The sequence below is a fragment of the Calliphora vicina genome, chromosome 4, assembly GCF_958450345.1.
Source record: "Calliphora vicina chromosome 4, idCalVici1.1, whole genome shotgun sequence".
Classification (NCBI taxonomy): Eukaryota; Metazoa; Arthropoda; class Insecta; order Diptera; family Calliphoridae; genus Calliphora; species Calliphora vicina.
Genome location: NC_088783.1, coordinates 17,264,367 through 17,287,257, shown reverse-complemented (window position 1 = coordinate 17,287,257; position 22,891 = coordinate 17,264,367). Strand labels below are relative to the sequence as shown.

Sequence of the window (22,891 nt, the reverse complement as noted above, 5' to 3'; positions counted from 1 at the left end):
TTTCTATTGACCAAATATTGAATTGTCTTTATGTTACAGGAGAAAAATGCAATGAGAACGACAGGCGATGGAAGAAGACTCTTGCAAAAGCATAAAACAACTTGTTACAGCCATACCAAGCCAAATAAACAAGAATTATTATTCATGTTTTATTGCTGAGAGTATGTAAATGGTAATTTCTAACATTTAGATTTATGGAGTTATTGGAGTTATTTGCATCATAAATATTTAGAAATCAAAAGTTCTTGATGTGCTTTCATGTTAATACAGTAACAGCCATACCTAAATAAAAGCATTGAGTGATGTTTTTTGTCATATCCATTAAATTTGTATGAAGCATACAGAAATAACGCGGCGGTAATGCTGAACCATGGGAAAATCAAATTTTGACAGTGCGTTATGCAATGAAAAAACTGCCGTTATTAAATGTTTGTTTTTTATTGCTTAATTCACTTATTCTTAACATTTTATATACAAACTACAATTATATATTAAATATTTGTCATTGTTGACACTCTTATTTAGGTATGCTACTTTAGCGTTAACACTGGGCAGCAGTAAACGCAATATTCAACGCTTTTATTTAGGTAAGGCTGTAAGATGACCGCTGAACTCAACACATTTTCTAGGCGAAAAAGTTTTCTTTAAAAACTAATGACGCTTTGTTCAGCTTTATCTTACTTTATTGAATTTTGACTACTACGGCTAAAACTACAATTCCGGCTAAAACTACAAACGCTTAAGGAACGTTGCACTAAATTCAGAGAACCAAAAATCTATGAAAATTGCGGCCGGTGTTTGAAACAAAATTAATTTTTTTTTCCAGTTGTTTTTTTCATTTTTTGGAAAAAAAATTTTTCGAATTGTTATTTAAAATTTTTTTTTTAAATTTTAAACACTTTTTTTAAATTTAAATTTTTTTTTTTTGTTTTTTAAATTTTTTATTTTTTTTGTTAAAAAAAAAATTCGTGTTAAAAAATATTTTTTCCGATTTTGACCCATTGTAGGTCCAACTTACTATTGTCTTATATATGTTGTTGCAAAGGTCTTTGAAATATCTATCATTAGATATCCATATTGTCTATATTAATGTCTTAGTAATCCAGATATAGGTCAAAAATATCCTCATATCTCAGCTATTTGTGGACAGATTTTGCTGATTTTAAATAGGAAACATCTCGAAAGCATGTCTGATAGAATTATTGAAGATTTGGATCCCGAAGATATCTGGGGTCTTTAGAAAATTGATTTCAACAGACAGGCGGACAGACAGACGGACATGGCTTGATCGACTCCGCTATTTATAAAAATCCGGAATATATATTCTTTATAAGGTCGGAAAATTTTATTGTGGAAATTACGAAGGTGAAGGGTATAAAAATGGAGATTGCAGACTTAGATTCTATACCCCTCATATAAAAAGTTAATGGATTTGCTTGATTTCACTCCACGGCGAATTTATACAGATTACTGCAAAGGCAAATTGGAGCCAATTCATTTAAAACATAATTCGCTTCAATTTGCCCGAATCAATCGCTTCGTTTCCTACAGTTTACTGATCAAGATAAATGTAGACAAGTTGGTGGCAGTGGCGGTAAATTTGAGCGAATTCATTAATTTTTAATATGCATATGGAGTTTTACATTCTCAACAGTGAGATAATTGTTTTGAATGTCAAACTCAATTCATTTGTAGAAGGAGACGACAGAACTACAACAAATACAACATGTACAAAAACAACAGGTACATACTTTGTTTTTGTTAAAAGAAAATTGAACTGTCAAAGTTGTCTGTTGTCGAAAACACACAGAAAATTGAAAGTTCACTTGTCCAAACAACTGAATAAAAAAAAATAATCATCAGTTCTTCTGAGGTCATCTTCTATAAATTCGCCTAGATGAATTCCTTCGAATATGCCTGAATTCGCCACTACTACCACCAAGGCGATCATATACAAGGTTGTGGCGAAGGCGAATTAAGTATAAGGCAATTCTACAGGTGCAACCTTATGTGCAACAGTTACAAAAACCACATGCAATTTGTTTTTGTTTATGTTGGCTGGAGCTGTAAAATCTGGTAGTTTTTGTTGCTTTTACGTTTGTTATAGTATTTGCCGTTCAGCTATCGGTTAAACACACCTGTTAAATCAATTCGCCTTGGCAGTGGCGAATTCATGAAAATTCGAACGAAATCATTAATTTTTTATATTTGAGTCAAGGTATATTAATTATATGGTAGTGTCATCGGCGAATTCAGAATACCGAGCGAATTGGTTATATTTTTTTTATATGTAGTTTGACATTCTGCCTGCATTTGAAGGCGAATTGGCTGCCAGGTAAAAATGTCAAAAACAGCTCAAATAAATCAAAGCGAATTTTTGTTAAACAAAAAATTTTTATAAATTTGAATCTGTTTGTAATTTAATTTGATGTTTTTAAAAATAAAACTAATCTCGTGTAGTATTATTATTGTTTTTAAAACATAAACGAATTTAACAGCAAAAGAAAGTTTGACATTTACAAAATGTAAACAAGGTTTGACATTTATACTGCACTACGGCGAAAAATGAACATAGTAGCAAAAAACGATCAGCTGTGCTGATAACACTACCTTATAATCAAGGTGCATTTAATAAGGTGCCACCGGCAGCACAGCTGATTATAGAAATAGCACGCACAAATGTCAAACTACATATATAAAAAATATCCGCCCGTACGCCCGTATGTCAAACTCTATATATAAAAAATAAGTGAATTCGCCTGTATTTATTTCAATTCGCCACTGCTGTCAACTTGTTAAATACGCCTTGCTTATAATTAATATACCTTGATTTGAGTGAATTGTTTTGAATGTCAAACTCAATACATAGAAAAGGAATTAATTCGCTCCAAAGATTCTGAATTCGCCTTTGCTCAGTGGCGAATTCATGAAAATTCGAGCGAATTCTTTAATTTTGTATTTTTGTGTAAATTACAAGGCGAATCAAATTTTTTTACTTCGTTGTATTTGTTGCCGTGGCGCTGTCACCTTATTAGATTCGCCTTGAATCGCACCAAAGTTTCTGAATTTGCCTTTGCTTCCATCTGTATAAATTCGCGTCGATTTCAATAGTTTACTGATAGAAAAAGCATATTCGGCATCACTGTTTTACTTGAAACGTCTCTTAATGCAAATGATTACAACCTGATCATTTTATTTTTAAATACAAAATGTTGCTGCTCAAGGTATCAGTCATAATTAAATATACTACATTTAAGGACACACCAATCTTTTTTTTGCATATTATGCCAAAATTGTATCAATAGCAATATTAAATTGAAACATGTATTTATGCATACAAAATCATTTACTCACCGCACATTTAGCTGTCTTTGAATTTGCAATTTCTTTTCAATTTGCTCAATTGGAAATTGAGGCACTTCATAGGGTGCAGATATTTCATTGGGCAAAACATCATCCGATGAGTTTTCATCTAAAGCACCCGGAGTTTTGGGAAGCTGACCGGCCACAGTAGCCAAAGGGGACTCGCTTCCTGTTAAATAGAATAATAACAATACAATTAAATATATTATTCAAATATGTATGATGTAGATCTCAAATTAGTATCAATGTTGTTATTAATTTTTCAATACCACTACTACTGCTAATTGCTGATAAGGAGCCAAATTTTTGTTTATACAATTTGTCTTCATGCTGTCGCTCCATTTTATTAAAATCCATTTAAATCTGTTTTTTTTTTTATTTTTGAGACGGATCTTCTGTAATCTAATCAATGTTTAAAGCTGTGCATTAACAATGCTACTGGAATTTTTGTGTTGTTATTTTTTTTATAAATATTTTCATTTCAGACAGAAAATCGAAAACAAATAAATAAATGTTTTTTTTCAATAAATTTCGAAAAATAATTTTATTTATGTATTATTATTGCCAGATTAGCAAAAATATGAAAAAGTAAACAAATTATCAATAAATAACCTTTTTGTTGTTGCAGGTCATTTGAGGTGTTGTCATGTAATGTTGCGCCTTATGTAAAGAAATGGTGCCTTTAAAGTAATGAGCAGGGAAACCAGAAATATGCTCTAAAAAAAGCGTTTTAAGCGCTTTAAATATGCAGTAAAAACTTTAAAATATGCTCTTAAAATTTAAAAAATATGCTCTTAAAAAAACAAACTTTTACATAATTTTTTAATAAAAAAAATAACATGAACTAAAACAAGTATAACAAAAAAATACAACATAAAAACTATAGGAACTTAAGCTATGAAAATGCCTCGAGAGGTATTTTTTGATGATATTTCATATAAATATAAAGTCACTTCTTAAATTAAGGTTATTATTGCAATAAATTACAAAATATTGACTTAAATTTTCAAATAAAAATCGTTGTCTATTGGATCTGAAAACATTTTTATACATAGAACATTTTCTTTCGACATCAACTGATGTTAAGGAGCAAATTTAAAATACAATATTTCTTTAACACTTAGAATGGATTAGTTTGAATTAGAACTAAAATTTGATATTTAGATGACGCTATTATTAAAATAGTGCTTATTTTATTTTAAAACAAGTAAGAGAAACATATACCTTTCACCATATTATACTTCAAAATAAAAAATTTAAATAGGTGAACAAAAAAATTTTTTTTTTCAGTTATTTAATTTTTTGGAAAAAAAAATTTCGAATTGTTTTTTTAAATTTAAAATAATTTTTTTTTTGTTTTTTAAATTTTTTTTTGGTGAAAAGCAATATATTTTTCAATTTTGAATTTTAAACAAAGGAAGTAAAAACCTGTAACACAACAGCGAAAAATAAGTAAGACAAAATTTGTTTTTGATAAAGTCAAAATATGCTATTAAACAGTAAAATATGCTCTAAAAACGCAAAAATATGACATAAATATGCTCTTAAAACAAATATATGCAAAAATATGCATTTAAGGGTAAAATATGCAAAAATATGCACTAACAAATCGATGCCAAAATTCTTAAATAGTTCTGAAACGTATAAATATCTTATCCATGTGCTCATTAGACTCACCAGAAAAAACATGCATTTGCATATTTTGGTTTCCCTGGTAATGAGTAATTTTTAAATAAATAAGAAATTGTAAAATTTAATTTGCTGAATAGAAAATAATTTCAAAACTTCCTCAACAGTTCTTTTATGCTTCTATTATTTTTGCCCGTAATTTCAACAAATAGATATCTATTACCCCCTGACTATACCTGACAAATTTTTATCATGGTCTCCATTTATTAGTATTATTGCTTCGTTATGACAAAATTGTTGTTGTTGACAACAAACGTTATGATAAATATTTGTCAAGTATAGACAGGGGGTCAGTGCTTAGTTATTTATGGATAAAAATTATTTGGTAATTTTTACTTGTAGATATTGATTTGAAATTAATGTCAAATTACCATTTAGGTAAAATTATCTGCTGGGTATTTTACACTGTTGATATTTATTTGTTAAAGTTACGGCCATTAGGGTGACACTAGTTACGTTATTAGTTATTTTAACATGGACTGAATTGACCCTTTTTGATTACAATGAGACTATCAGATATCTGTTCCAAAGTAGTCAACGTATTTGATTCACATACCGGTTACCTTACTAGCTACTAAACTAGTTACTTGATCAGCTACATAACTAGTTATTTTAACATGTACGAATGCCAATTGTCAGTTAAAAAGACATCTCATAGGGAACCCAACAACCGATTATATATGTTCCCGTTGATCCTATATGGAGCATAGGGCCTCAACCGATTGCTTGTAAACGAAACTTCCTCCGACACCATTCCAATAGATTATTTTTGGTGGGTATAGTACAAAATAAACCTTTAAAGTGGCTACACTCTAGGTTACTTAGAGACACTAAAGTGACAATTGACTTCACGCTGGGTTACATGGGATGTCATTAAACTTAAGCAAAAAATAAAATCTTACCATTAGCCAAATCCAAATGTAAAGGTGGTGTTTTGGGTGAGAGCGGATTATACGCATCAGCCATTTGTATATCCATAGATTCTATGGAATCAGTAGCAATTAAAAAGCCACGAGCACTCATGCTGAAGTTTGTATTTAAAAATAATAATAATTTCACACACAGTTTTTGTTAAATGTTTTATTTTTATAGCTTTTCTAAATGATTTCTTTTAATTTGATTTTATAGATCTCTAAAATGATGAAAATTCATTTAAAACAAAATAATATTAAAAATCTTGCCAAAATTTCTACACAATTTACGTCACAAAAATGCGTTGTACAGTATATAAATATGCATACGTTGAAAATTTAAGTGCCATCAATTATATGTAGTCGACCTAAATTCCATTTCTGGCAGTTGTAATTTTGAAAATTGTTGTGACAGATTGTACGAGAAGTCTTTTTGAGTGGGTTTTGTGTTTGTTTTTTTATTCTAAGTACTTGAAAAGTTATTTAAAAATTGCAGTTTATTTATTTGGAATTTATGGAAAATTTTTAATTTATTAAGAACAAAAAAAATAATAAACAGATATATGTATATAATACATCTATAAATCTATTTTGTTCTTAATAAATTGAAATTTTTTGTATCTGAATGGATGGCAACTGAACTTTAGTTGCGTTGTTAGTTTTCAATATGGTACAGATGGCAACTGGCAACCAGAAGTTTGTAGTTGCATTCTGACAACCTAACTGAAGTTCGGTAGCCAACCATAATACTATGTCTATACCTGATAAATTTGTGTCATGATAAACATCAAAATTGTTGCCAAGATAAAAAAATTTTCAGTATAGTCTCCATTTATTAGTATTATTGCTTTATTATGACAAAATTGTTAGTGCTTTTGCAACTGGCAACCACAAGTTTGTAGTTGCATTCTGACAACCTAACTGAAGTTCGGTAGCCAACCATAACCCTATGTCTATACCTGATAAATTTTTGTCATGATAAACATCAAAATTGTTGTCAAGATAAAACAATTATCAGTATAGTCTCCATTTATTAGTATTATTGCTTTATTGTGACACAATTGTTAGTGCTTTTGCCCAAATAATTGTGTCTTAACAACAAATGTCATTAATTGTTATGATAAATATTTGTCCAGTATAGACAGGGGATAATCAACCAATAAATTTTATTTTTATAGGGAAACTAGTAGTAGTAATTTATAATAAAGCTGTCTGCTGTGCTTTGCAAATATTAACATATCAATGTTATTTGGTAGAGTATAATAAATTATTTCTGTACGATAAGTTAAATCTTATCAGTTGTTTTATTACCAAAAATTTGATTGTTATTTATTATAATACGAATTTTTGCTCGATACTTAAACATACATCAGTGATGTTCATCCCATACAACAATTGTTTAAAAAATTTAAACACATTTGTTACGCTCTTTTAAAGAGCGTAATAAATGTCTCATTTTTTCAGAAATTCAATAAGCATTGTTGTTGGTTGGTTTTTGGATGAAGCATAGCAAACACACGCGTTTCAATTACAATTGAACACAAAAAAACAAAGTTAAAAATAAATAAAAAATTTGAGAGTATTTCGGCCGTATAATGTATATTCTTTCATTTCCTTAAAATTTAAATTATATTCATTTAATAAATTGGTTTTATTTGACAAAAATTCTAAATTTAAACTTTCTTCATTTTGTTATTATTTTAAGTGTTTGACATTATGTTTGCTGGGTAACTCTCTCACCAAATATCTTCATTTTTATTTTTGAACATCACTGACATACATACATAAATATATGTAAAAGTAGTACAATAATTATCAAAATTTTGAAACCTATCAGGAAAAAGATTAGGAAACAAAATTATGGATAAATTAAAATTTCATAATCATCCTTATCGATGACGTAAAACGCCTACGATAACCGCGTTAAAGGTGAATAATTATTGTTCTCCTTGGATAATAAGGGATGAATTGTACATAAAAATGATTCAAAACACAGTAATCATTTTGGAGTTGTTATTGCTAACGGCATTTAAAAACTGATTGAGAAAATGGCAATCAATTGTGAGAGCGCAAACACTACAAAAGCAGTGATTTCATTCAAATAGAATCAACCCATGTACATCTCTCATACACATTTGCAAATTTTAAGAATAAGGATTCGTAATCGAATGAGCTGTCGTATCGAAAAATTATTTCGATATCAAAATTATAATACAATGTACCAAGTTTCTAGAATAAGAAAATTACGATCAGTTTTACTCGATATCCAATGCCGTAATTCGACACCTAAAATTTCATGATTTAGTGATTTTTAAGAATGAAAAATTTTAAATTTGAATTAGTGTAAAATTCGAACGCAGCACAGTGTGGTAGATCGTAAATCTAACTGGACAAAATTAATAAATCACGTTGGGTTCACTTCTCACTTATGAATTATATAAAAAATTAGTTCAAATATACATATAAACGATTATAAAAAACCAACTTTTTTTTGCGATGAATTTTTTTTGAAGAATTGGTAAAAAAAAATGAAAAAAAAAATTATGGCGGTCGCAAAAATGCGCAAGATGTTTTTGATTTACCTTAAAGTGAAGACTTGAAAGATTAACCCAAATATAGTTTTACACCGGAACTATCCGGAATACACAGCTTTAACTCTACTTGAAAAAAGGAAATATTTTAATTTTTCCAATTTCTGATCTTTTCACAAAAATTGTTACAATGAAAATAATTAAATGAAAGTTTTAGTATATTTCCTTAAAATAGAGCTTAATAATAAACAAAATTATAACAATAAAATTACCGTAGCCTTTTTCTTCGAAATCTCTTTGAAATCTGAATGTACCTAAAGCTTAGTTTTTCCTAATCAGAGCTAAAAACAAAAAAAAAAAACTAAACATGAATTACAGTTACCTGTTGTATTGAGAAGCTCATTAAACGATCATTAAACGCTCCACAGTGCACTATAGTTCAAAGTATCACTTTTTCCGTGCGAAATTCAAATTTCGAAGTTGTCATTATTCATTATTTTTTATTGTCAACCTGTTACTAAAACTCCAATGCAATCAAATTTGCAATTGGTTTTTGTAAAATACAAAATACGGCTTGACAGCACGACTTCAAAGTCAAAGTTTCGATACATTTTTGAAAACTTGAGAATAGTATCAATATTATATTTTAACTTTTAACCGTTAATTGTGGAAAGTGTGTGAATAATTCAAATAATGTTTAAAATGGAAAACAACGAGACGTGAAAGTACTTAATTTTTCTTTCCTAAATATTTAGAAATTATTTCCCTTTATATTAAAAATTACAATTTTTAAACATAACCTTAAAGTAACTTCGTTTGATTACAAAACTATAACTTTATAAAAGCTTTTAAAAAAATTTTGACGTTTGTAAAGCTTAAAATAAAAAGAAATAAATAAATATAAATGATGTGAATTCATTTCACTTTATTTTACACTGCGCATTTTTGCGCTTTCTGAGTATTTTAATTTTTTCTAGGTTACTGTGCTGTAAAAAAAATTAACTTTTTGAAATTTTGGCTAAAAGAACGCCCAAAAGACACAAAGTATGATGCTATTATTAAATATATTGTGAAGAAAATTAGTGGTTCTGTTATTCTTAAGGGTTGTAAGAAATTATTGGATGAAAAAGTCCGCCTTATTGTCTACAATTACTTAAAAGTAATTGTAGACATGTCAAAGCAGATGATAGAAAACCCATACGAAGAAATAGGATCGTTTTAAAAATTGAACATACCCGAGGTGTCCTACTATGGGGACCGCTGGCCGCAGCCCTGGTGATCCCATGTGGTCAAAATAAAAAATTTAAACTCGACAACACTTCTTCTTTGCGCATGTCAAATTTCATTCAAATCGGACTAAGGATTTAAATTTATTTCCCTCCTGTTTTTCTATACCACTGTGCGGAGTTTTATCTGATACGTCAATTAATATTTTGAATTAAATGTGTTTACAAAATGAATTACTGATTCAACTAATTTGACTGAAAACTAATATGAACTAAATTTTTTCTAATCAAAAGCAATGAATTTACTTCATTTTACTCCTGATGGGTTAATGGTCGACAAAGGGTTAATTTTTTCTTAAATTTGTTGAAAATATAAGTATTTCTACCTATGGTCCAATTTTGGTATCAAACAGTAGAATACTTTAATAGTTATTAATTTCGCACGGAAAAAGTGATACTTTGAACTATAGTGCAGTGGTATGAGCAAAAAAAAGAGGGAAATAAATCGGTAACTTCTAAACCCTTAGTCCGATTTAAATGAAATTGCACATGCGCAAAGGGGAAGTGTTGTCGAGTTTAATCTGGACCTCATGAGCTGGGTCAGGGGTCCCCAAAGTAGGACACCTCGGGTATGGTAATTATATATCAATTATCTCTTATAGCTTAGGAGATATTCGCATTTGAAAATTAAATTTTCAACATTTTTTCCCACCCTACTCCAGTTTTTTGATGACCGCGGTTCCAAATATTTCCCGATTTTCTCCATTTTTCTTTCATAGAATTGACAACAGATGTATATATGCATTTGATTTTAAAAAAGTCGATTTTTCGCTATTTTTTTTGGGAAAAAAGTACTTTTTTTCTTTTTAAGTTACCTAAAAAATTTCTAAAAAGATGCATAATGAATTTATACTTTTTAAAAAGCTAACTTTACACCAAATATTTTAAATGAAAAAAAATTTATAATTTTTGATACCGAGGGGACCAGGTTCATTCAAAAAACGCCTATTTTTTCTGTAAAATTCAACTTTAGGGCAAAAATTCTCAAATCGCATAGTCGATATCAAAATATAGTAACCCATTTTAGATGGCCCAATATGTTCTTAATTATTTTGTAAAGGGTTCCGATAACCCCGACCCTGGTATGGATATTATAGCCAAAAAACGAAAATATCCCATTTTTGGAATTTTTCAATACTTTTTTGGGAATTGCGGGATTCCTGATTACAAATTTCAAAATTTGTTTTTATTTTTCATTTTCAATAAAAAAATCTATATAAGTGTAAAATTTCATTTCAAAATTTTCATAAATAAAAATTTTATTACAATTTTAAAAATTTGTATCTATGCAAAAACTTAATAAAAAGCATTTTTTGTCATATTTTTCAAAAAAGTATTCCATGAATTTTTTAATTGTCAAAAGTTATATTTGAAAAGTAGACAAAATTCTCTATCCATTGATATATAACATGTCTACCTTATGTTTTTTACGTGGCAAATTAATTAGGGAAAACTTAACAACTCGCAGATAATTTACCTTAAGAAGAAGGAATTTTGCCAGACATTATTTTTTTTTATTTTGTCCAGCTAGATTTGTGATTTACCACAGTGTGCGCAGAGCGGCTCTGTTTCCTTAAATTATACATTTTTATTTTACACGAACTTACGTTAAATTTTCTTTCAGAAACATATACTAAATATATACTAGCCGGAATAGATTTGTTCCCTACAAGAGAAATAAGAAATTTTTAGAAAAAAATTAAAAAAAATATGCTCTATTTTATTTAGATCTTCTTCTTAGTAATCCAGATATACAGTGAGCCTCAAAAGTGCGTATACACCAAAAAATATTTGATTTTTTTAAGATAATGAAAATATTCATCGATTAAAATTTTAATGTTGCGGTTTGTTGAAAATTGAGTTGAATAATAGATTCTGTTGTGAAAAAAATATTTAAGTCGGACTATAATGATTTTCATGATCCTAAAAAAATCAAACAATTCGCGGGTGTTTACTCACTTTTGAAGCTGTGTGTAGATCAAAAATTGGTCAAAAAATCGAGGTTGTCTTGTTTTTTCCAAGACATTGAAATTTCGTAACAATATCTCCAATAGTTCACGAGATTCTTAATTATTTCCAAAAAACGCTTCTAAACTACTGTGCGATGCCTGAAAAGTTATTAGTTTTTGCACAATCGGTATTAAAAAACAAATCGGAATTTCATATAAAAACCTTAGATACGAATAGATCCTAGTTAAAAAACCTACCATATTGATTTAGATACATATGTATGTATATTCAAATTGAAATATATTTAAGTAATAAAATATATAAATTAAGTCTCGAGTTTATTTCAAAAGTTAATTTAATATGTATGAATTGGAACATATTTTAACTGAAATGTTTAATTAAAACTCGAACTTTTTAATCCTAATCGCAATATTTAATGTGCGATTATGATTCTATTAAAATCAATTTGCAATCCCTAGTATGTATAATTGTAAATGTTTAATAATTTCACATAGTTAAACGTCACAAAAGCACATCGAATTTCATTCAAATGTAAACAAACTCATAAATACTCGTACTGTTTGTTCTCGGCTGTCTATGAATCATTTAAAAATCGTCTTTATTTTCCCCAATCTGTACAACGCATTTTATTTTCAACGAAATTTATTATTGTTATTATAAATTATTATTAATATGGTTCTTGTTGTTTTCTTATTTTTTTTTTGTATATTTTTCACAATATTAACAAATTGGCAAAGAAAATAGGTAAATAAACTTCAAAATAAAATATAAGTATACAAGTGTGTACTATATAAATAAATAAATATGTATATAAATAGGCTTTTAAAAAATTTAAATAGAAAAATGATTGCATTTCACATTTAGTAAAAGACAGACAGACGAACAGACTGACAGACAGCTACAATGAAAGCAAAACAAACAAAAAAAAAAACACACACACACAAATCAGCTGTCATCATCATCATGAAGTTTTACTGCAATTTGTATTTTGCTTTCATATCAATTTACTGCACTTCACCAAGATTGCATAATAAACAAATATTCTTATTTATAAAAAAAATAAAAATTTATTATAACAAAATTCACTTTTTTTCTATATTCATACGTAATTAATTACATGTATTTTTTTATTTTTATTTTGGTTGAAGAGGTTTGTATAATTTTTCAAATTTTTCTTTTAGTTTGTAGCACTTTTGTTAAATTAGGAACTTTGTTAAATGCAATTGCAATTTTTTGGTTTGTTGTTGTTTTTAAACTGCTACAGTATTCACTGGTAATAAATAAATAAATTTTTTATAATTTGTAATTTTCCTTTTTTTTTAATTTTATAATTTTAAACAATTTTTATCGTTGTCAATCTTATTTATCTGCTTCACGAAGTAGAACTGAATTGTTGTACAAAATCAAAATAATGCCGCTGAGAATAATGAACTTGTTTTTAGCTTAACTGTACTAATAACAAAAACAAATAGCAAAAAAGTAAGAGTGCTATAATCGGGGGTGCCGAATCTTATATACCCTTCACTAAAGTATGTATACTTTAAGAAAAATAAAAAAAAAAAAATGGTGTATAAAATTTTGGTGAAAAAAAATATTGCTGAAAAAAAATTTTGGTGAAAAAAATTGATGAAAAAAAATTTTGGTGAAAAAAATTTTGGTGAAATAAAAAATTGAGGTGACACATTTAAAAATTGAAGTAATCGCGTTTTTTTACTTTTATCTCAGCCACTTGCCGGCCGATTTTCTCCGATAGCAATCTAAGTTGGACTATATCGGATATATGAAGGTATCAATCATGAATGTAATTATTTGGAGGCTTCTGATAGTTGATTTCAACATACACACGGACATGGCTATATCGCCTACGGTTGGTGATCCCAATAATAGGTAAACTTACTAGAACAGCTGGGTAGTGTTATATTCGGCTGTACCGAATCTGAAATACTCTTCACCTTAATAAAAATATTCCTAAATTCACGCATGAATATTTGAATATTTACAATTGTACAGTTTGACAGCTAACAGTTTAGGGTTAGTAGGAATCGAACATCGAGATTTGGAAACAAGAGATAGTCACTCGGGGCTAAATCCGGAGAATAGGGCGGAAGAGCGAGTATTTCCTAGCCTAATTCATGGAATTTTGCCATGGAAACTGCACATGTGAATCCGATTGTTAGCAAATGCGGTATCCATCTTGCGAAAAACTTTCTCATATCAAAGTGATGATTGAAATCACGGAACCATGTGAGATGACTATGGCTTCCACAATCTCTCGCACTTTCAATCTGGTGAAATTTTTCAATTGTTTCGAATGTAGAGACCTCAACTGGGCATCCATAACTTTCAGCATCTTCCGTGCTTGTAAGGCCACAACGAAATTAAGCGTTTTTATTGTTAAACAATATTTAAAAAAATAATGAAAGTTTGTTGGCCACAGTTCTAAAATTTCGTTCGGAATATTGATTTAACTTCGTCAACTGTCAACACAGTAATTGGTAAGTTCAGGGTGTTTGGATCAGTAGCTGGTGATAAACAAACTGGTCGTTCAAATGTTAATATCAAGCAGTATGTGAGAGTTAGGCGTCCTGGACAATATTTATATACTCACTGAAAAGCAAGCAGTGAAAAGCTGCTGAAAAGCAGCCCCTAGATCGTGCGATTTAATACTATTGGATTTATATTTATGGAGTTATTTGAAGTCAAAGATTTATGCCAACAATTCCAAATCCTCCCTCACATTGTAGGAGAAATTGAGCCACTTTTATGCAAAATGGTCATGAAAAATGGGACAAAAGAGTGCACTTTGTCCATGTTTCTCCAATTTTGTGTTATCTCTTCCAAAAAAATAAGATTTGTCGAGGTCATCAAAATAGGTATTTTTTGTGAGCTGATTTCATTGTTGGAGTCAAATCTCTTTCCACCGAGACATTTCATCAGGTTAAATCCGAAGAATAGGGCGGAAGAGGGAGCATTTCCTAGCCTAATTCATGGAATTTTACATTGGAAACTGCACATGTGCACCCGATTGTTAGCAAATGCGGTAGCCATCTTGCGGAAAACATTCGCATATCAAAGTGATGATTGAAAATTGAAATCACGGAACCATGTGAGATGACTATAGCTTCCACAATCTCTCGCACTTTCAATCTCGTGAATTTTTTCAATTGTTTCGAATGTAGAGACCTCAGCTGGACATCCATTACTTTCAGCATCTTCCGTGCTTGTAAAGCCACAACGAAATTAAGTAAAGCACTTTTTACCATTGAAATTGATGGTGCAGAGTTCCCATAGTATTTTCCCAAAAAATAATGCTTAATGAGCAGACGAAATTCTCCTCAAGTCACTAGGTAATCTACTATTAATGGATGTCCAACACAACTTAAATACGCAGCTTGTTAAAATTTTTAACAGGAGTCAACTGACAGATACCTGTTGACAGGAGCAGCATTGCCTTTTCAGTTAAGAGCCGGGAAATTCAAAAAATAGCGGACTTATTAACCCACACTCATATATTATGTTGGGTACAATTTTTTTGTTATTAATATGAGATTCAAAACTTCTCAGACTCACAATCTAAAGCAGTGATCGGTTCTCATAGCAACCAGAGCCCGAACATGATCAGTTATTTACCTATAAAAACATAACACGAATGTTCATAAAAAATATCAAAACAACAACAAAATCACAATCAATAGCTGGTCAGATTACAAAAGAGAAAAAACGTACATAACATAATAATATAATCCAAGTTCTACGTTCTATTTATGACGATCACTGATCTAAAGTTTGTTCTAACAATACCATAAAATATTCCATTTGAATAATTCTTTCACACAAAAAGAATTTTTCGAATTATTTTAGATTTTTTTTTAAAACAACTCAGTTTGCAAATTAGTTCTAGGAACTAATTTCAAAATTTTCCACATTTCAATAGTGTTACCTACGATAGAGACAAATCAATTACACCATACCTTATGCATGTGGTTAAAAACACAGAAATGAGAAATAATGGCAAATTCAAACAAAAACAATTTTATATGCACAAAATAAAAATATAGTACTCTTTTTTTATTGCTTCTTTTCTGACACTCGCATTGTACTAGGAAAATAAAATATACTATAAACTTTGAACAAATAATAACAATAGAAACAAAATTTGATTTTTGTTTGTCTAAAAATATAGAAAAAAATTACTTTGTTGATGAGCAGAAGACGCTTTCGTCGAATAGGTGTGTTAAATAATAAAAAAAAATAATACAAAATTTAAGGAAAAAAACTTTAATATACAATTTTAACCCATTTTCGGTGAAGCTTATCAATTAGGAACATTTGTATGTACATACATATATATTTCTGTTTCTATTTATAACACAATTCTTTATTATACTAAATAAAAATATTAAGCGGTTGGTTGATTGAGTCAAATGAATAAAATAAATTTAAACTAACCGGCAAAAATTTTTGTAAGACAGTTAAAGTAAACAACAGCGTTGGATATTTGCTACTAATATGCGAGTACTTCTGCGCACTATTTAAAGTGGTGAATATATTAATGTTAAAAATGTTTTTTACTTATTTAGAAGTAATCATTTTAATTAATAATTTTTTTATAAATAAAAAGGAATTTGAAATCACTTAAATTTACGTTGAAATGAGTCATTCATAATTACATTATTTGGTGCTAAAAGGTCATAGTTCAAGCATACATACGGACTATACCTAACGTTACCAGAAATTCTATATTAAAAATATCATTATTTCAATGTTTCAAATATAAAAAATATGAAATTTCACTAAAGTAATTCTACTTACAAAATTGTAAATTTTAATTTATTTTAATATATTTTAGTTTAAACTAAAATCCATATACATATATTTTAAATATTATTTCTAATGTACGATTATAACTTACACATACTGTATTTACATATGTTTTTTTTTCTCTTTCTATACAACAAATGCTTCTAAAACGGAAATGTCCTAATTTTATAGAACGAAACAACAACTGAACATGAATAAAGTAAAAAAAAAATAAGACAAATATTTGGCAACATTTAGACACGAACAAAAAATGTGTAATAATCGATAACAATTACAAAAAAATTAGAACGCAGACCAGAATACGACTGCAGGATTAAGGAAAGAAATTGTAATTAAGATGTCTGTGTGTGTCTACACGTATTATGTTGCCAGATTATGTTAATGTTCTTAAATAACCAAACAAAAATATGGAAATTTAATATGTATTTAAATATTAAAGTAACATTATGAAGAGACTGCATCGTTATGATTTCGACGTTCTATTTATGTATATTGTAATGTCTTTGATTTGCTTTGTAATAATTTTGAAAAAATTGTTATTTGATAAATTTCAAATGTACATTCGTCTAATTCTAGACTCTTTATAGGAATAATTGGAAGGACTTGTTGGAATAGGTAGAAAATAAAATTTTATTTTCTATTTGGTTTTTTATTAAACTTTTGATCAACAATTTTTCTTCTTGAACCAAATAATAAGAAAACATTACAATTACATGAGAGAAAGTGATTCGATTTGCGTCCGATCCACATTAATAACCCTGATCGGGGATTTAGTGTAAATTATACAGCATATTGTATAAAAAACAAGTACAAGTAAAACAAGTTAGAGAGCAATATTCTTCACAGCCGAATCTTATTACCAAATTATTTTTGGAAACAAAATTTTTTTTTTTTCAAAATTTATTTTTTTTCAAAATTTATTTTTTTATTTATTAGTAATACAAATATTATGGCAAACAAAATTTTTAAAAATTTCTTTTTTAATTTTAAAATTTTTTTAATTTATTAGTAAAAAAAATTTTATGACAAAAAATTTTGTTGGAAAAAAAATTCGGATTAAAAAATATTTTTACCGATTTCGACCCATTGTAGGTCCGACTTACTATAGCCTTATATACGCCGTTACTTGCGAAAAAAATGAATGCATTACGATAACCCGAAGCGTAATAGCTTATACGTGAAGCCCGGCCAACTAGCCGAATCGATACCAAAGCCAATCTGATATCTGCCCAGACCATCACAGGGAATCTGTACCGAAAACAACTGATTCATTCAGTGTTGTCATGATATTCTATCATGACTCGGCCACATGTTGCAATACCTGTTAATGACTACATATTTAGAAAAAAGTGTTGGGATATTTGCCTCACTCGCTTTATAGTCCAGACATTTTCCCGTCATACTACAATTTGTTTCGATCGAAGCAGAACGCTCTCTCTGGGATAGGCTTCAGTTTGGAACAGAGTATCCGATATTGACTTGATTCGTTCTTGGTCTCAAAAGAAAAATGTTGCCAGAAAGAAGGGAAAAGGTCATAGCTAAAAAATGGCCAATACATACTTTGAATGAATTTGTATTGTACAAATTTTTCAAAATACACCAATGCCAATTTTTTCAGCTAAAATTATCAATTTCTTAATCAATTAAATGAAAATCAATACAAATGTGTGGAAAATCGTGCTTCGGTTTGCGTCGCATTTCTCTGGCAACAATTAGCGATGCAAACCGGGGTATAGGTGTAAAAGTTAAAACTCAAATCTCGCATTTTTAAGTCATACACAAAATATGTAAGTTATTTGGTGAATTGATTTCAACATAAAAAGAAATTTTTGATAAAAAACTAATATTAAATAAGAAAAATTATGAAATATGTAAGTAAAATATGCTCTAAAAAGCCAAATATGCTGTAAAAAGTAATAATATACTGAAATAAATGCAATATATGAACTCTTAAGAACAAAATATGCACTAATAAATCGATGCCAAAATTCTTTAAGACCACAGTATTTTATATTATACTTCACAAAAACAATTTTCTAAAATTGGACAAAAAATAATATGTAGCTTGCATTTTGTTCTTACAAAGAATAAAATATAACGTCATCATACACAGACTTCACGTTTTAAACAGAATTTTTAACAATAAATTAATGATTTAACGGAAAAAATAAAACCTAACCCCACTAAACTACATTTAAAGTAAATTAAATATAATCCTATATCCTTTTTAATTTAATCCTCAACATCTGGCAACATTTCATTGCGTACATGGATAAAAATAAAAACAGCAACAACAAGAACAACAACAACATTGTACATTTACATTAAAAAAATCGCATAGAATTTTATAGAATGAAAAACTTACTTGATTTCGATTTCACCACAACAGCAGTAGCAGTAGGAGATTCTGTCTCTGTGTCCATTTCCATGTCGGTGTCGAAGCCATAGCTTCGGAAGCGTGCATCAGCATAACTTTGCATTTTAATTCTCTCGTACAATAGCACACTTTATTTTAGAAATTTGTTTTTGCTTTTTTTCTACTCTTTGTTGTATTTTTAATAGACTCCTAGACGAAAGCACTTCACTACACTTCACTAATAAAATAATGTTTACTTTGTAGGTATTTTAGTTTATTATTTGATGTAGTTTTTTTATTATTTCACTAGTTTGTGTATGTTTTTATTAAGGAAAAATTCCAATTTAATGACTGCCTCTAAGCTCACTCACTCTCGCATTAACAATTTTTCCGATTAAATAGATTTATGTTGCAACGTGTGTATGATTGGGAGTGTGTGTTTGCTGAGTTTGTCGGTATGTTTTTGCAATAACGAACAATTAATGAAAATGTATCAAACAACGAAAAACGACTAACTACAAAAACAACGATAGTGGCGACGTAGTAGTATAATTGTTTGTTGGTCGGTGAGTTATTTAGTTAGTCAATTATTTATACAAATATGTACATACGTGTGTACATACCCATGTACTAGGTGTAAATAACAGCAACAACAATAATAATAATAAAATGCTTTGTTTTTGTGCGTTGGCTTATTTTTGTGGTTGTTGTTGTCGATTAAGTGTATGTGGTTCTTCTTCTTTTGTTTTATTTTCTTCGCCTTCTCTTGTTTTTGTTTTTTACAGTAAAAAAAAAAACAAGTTTATTTATTAAAAATTTTTGCACATATTTTTGTTGTTGTACATAAAATCTGTTTGTTTTTAAAATGTTTTTTTATTATTTTATCTATATTTGTATTTAAATATGTTTAAATTTTAACATTAGTGTTTAGTAGAAAAAAACTAAATAAATAAACGCTATTTTTTGTCCGCACAAATTGTTAAATTGTCAAATGCTGAGAAAATACTGAATGATTTTTAGCAAAAGTTTGCATAGATATGTATGCGAGAGCAGCAACAGTAGTGTTGGTTGCTTGATTTGTTCGGTGGCTGGCTGGCTGACTGGTTAGTTGGTTGTTTTTGCTTTGGTTTGCATTTTAAATCAGATGTGGGTTGATAAAATCAAACTGGTATTTCGCTCTTCTCTTCATTTCTTATCATACATATTTAAATTGTCAGCTACATTTGACATTTGTTTACCGTAGATAACCATAACATTGTTTGTATAAAATGAGAATATTGTTGCACATTTCTAGGCATTTTGTTAGCGGAAAACGGAAGTCAAAGTTTCTTTTATTTTTCCTATTTCGCTTTGGTCATCCGTTCATTGACAGTACCACTAAAAGGGGTAACATTTTGTCCAAAAAGGGCTTGTTTGTACAGCATTTGATGACAGTCATGAAATTGAGAGAGCAATTGAGTGTTGATTTTAGTGTTGCCAGAGTTTGTGTTTCAGTTAAGCGGGTTTTTCTTGAGTTCTTATACGATTTTTAGGGATAAGAAATATTTTAACGGTAACTTAGAATAAAACTGATTTTATAGTTAAAATTAAATTAAAAGTTGCCAATTAAAATTAATTTAAAAAAATATTGTAAACAAACAGTTTTTAACAGGTAATGCAATATGTGGCCGAGTGTTGTCATAATGGAGTATTACGGTTTCATGTCTGAACGCATATTCTGGAAGTTTGTCGGCCAATACTCGATTCAAACGAATCAGTTATGTTCGGTAGAGGTTCCCTGACCAGACAATGTCAGACTTTAGCAGTTCATAATAATTTGATGCCGCCATATACAGAGAATTACCTTAGCGCTTGGATATTTAGCTGGTTGGATATTTACGATCTCTTACGCTTCGGATTATAGTAATGGATCCATTTTTCATCGTAATGACGTCTCATAGTAATGAGGCGTTGCAAAAATTATTTTCTTTTAAAGCGTTCAAGCATCATTTCGGACATGCAAAATCTTCTTTCAATGTCTATTGGTTTCAATACGTATTGGGTACCAAATTGCCCTGCTTTTGGATGAATCCTGCTGCTCGCAAACGTTTTAAAATTAATGCTTGAGTAGCTCCCAATGATTTTGCAAGCTCTTGTTGAGTTTTGCACAATCTTCATCATGTATTGCCTCCAATTCTTGGTCTTCAAACTTTGTTGAGCAATCGGTGTACTTCAGAGGGACTTTTTTTCAAATTGAAGAAGTAAAGCAAAACTTCCCGCATATGACGCTTTATTGGTACAAATTTAGAAATTTTCGAAACTACAAAAACGTTGTTGTTTACACTATAATGTTGAATAAATGACAGATATGTAATCTTAAAAATGGCATATGAAAAGTTATTAAAAACAAAAACCGCGTTGAAAAGATACGTCAGTCATACACAAGGCGAATTTATATACCAGATGGTGTCGGTGGAAATTACGAAAGAAAATACTCAAGTTGCTATTGATCATATTAAGTATTCGCCCACATCACTCTAAGCAAGGCGAATTTATGTATCTGGTGGTGTCGGTGTCTAATTCAGGCAAATACGAGCGAATTCATTAATTTTTATTCGTGAGAAGGGTTTATATAAGTTTGTAATTTCCAAAATATAGTTTTCCGACCCTGGATCCTTATAGATAGCGGAGTCGATTAAGCCATGTCCGTCTGTCTGTCTGTTGAAATCAATTTTCTGAAGACCCCAATAATTCTGTCAGACATGCTTTCGAGAAGTTTGCTATTTAAAATCAGCAAAATCGGAGATATGAGGAAAAAACCTGGACAACCTTGATTTTTGATCTATTTTCGACCTATATCTGGATTACTAAGTCATTAATATAAACAATATGGATATCTAATGATAGATATTTCAAAGACCTTTGCAATGACGTATATAAGACTATAATAAGTTGGACCTACAATGGGTCAAAATCGGAAAAAATATTTTTTAACCCGAAATTTTTTTTCACCAAAAAAAATTAAAAAAACAAAAAATTTTTTTTAAAATTTAAAAAAAAAAATAATTAAAAAATTTAAAAAAAAAATTAATAACAATTAAAATTTTTTTTTTTCAAAAAATGGAAAATACAGCTTTGGAAAAAAAATAAATTTTGTTTACCTAAAAATATTTAAAATTTGTATTTTGAAGTATAATTTGGTGAAGGGTATATAAGATTCGGCACAGCCGAATATAGATCTCTTACTTGTTTTTATATGGAGTTTGACATTCGAAACAATGAAAGAGTTTTTTCGAATGTCAAACTTCATATATGAATAATTAATGAATTCGCTCGTATTTGCCTGAATTCGCCACCGACACCAAATGGTATATAAATTCGCCTTGCTTAGAGTACTGTGGGCTAATATTTAACACGATCAATAGCAACTTGAGTATTTTCTTTCGTAATTTCTACTGTTTCATTTGAAATCAGGATTTGAAACAAGAGATATTTCCCTAATGTTTCAGTTGGGAGTTTTTTGCAGCACTAATTTATAAGATAGCACAGAGAGAAGATCACTATTTTTCCTAGGTACAATAATTTGGAATACGATCTTAAAATAAAGCTCATTATAACTGAGATTTTATCTCTTGCAGCACATATGTATAAATTTATTAAAAACATGTTTTAGTCTTGAATATCAAAAATGTATAGTACAAATTAAAAACTTACAACAATTAATTAATAAAACTTAATGTGAACACTCCTATGGAGATGATTGCTAATAAAAAATCGTTTTTATTTTGAAAATGTCAATAACATTGTTTTAACAGCTAAAATGAATATGAATAATTTCGCTTATCAACTTATTATTGATGGCAATAAGTTAAGAATGAACCAATAAACGAAGAACAAAAAATAGTACAAATCGAACAGGTGTTAGATTTTTATCAATAAAATTTTTAGTAATAATAAAAACCTAAGATTGTAACCAGAATAAAC

At 29.0% G+C, this 22,891-nt stretch overlaps 1 protein-coding gene across 4 annotated transcripts in view; it reads right to left on the bottom strand.

Moving 5' to 3' along the window:
• Window positions 1–19,681, bottom strand: part of AMPdeam (AMP deaminase) — a 40,733-nt gene extending 21,052 nt beyond the window's left edge. The window contains exons 1-3 of one of the 4 annotated variants that reach the window (XM_065507396.1): window positions 12,869–13,058; window positions 5,955–6,184; window positions 3,355–3,532 (exon numbers count right to left, since the gene is read on the bottom strand). In XM_065507396.1, the coding sequence (XP_065363468.1) occupies window positions 3,355–3,532; window positions 5,955–6,075 (299 nt within the window). In that variant the 5' untranslated portion in view covers window positions 6,076–6,184; window positions 12,869–13,058. Of the gene's footprint in view, window positions 1–3,354; window positions 3,533–3,632; window positions 3,790–5,954; window positions 6,185–12,868; window positions 13,059–18,937 lie in introns of those variants that run through there. The other 3 variants (XM_065507399.1, XM_065507397.1, XM_065507398.1) reach the window with 3 other exon arrangements.
• Window positions 19,682–22,891: the final 3,210 nt, after the last annotated feature.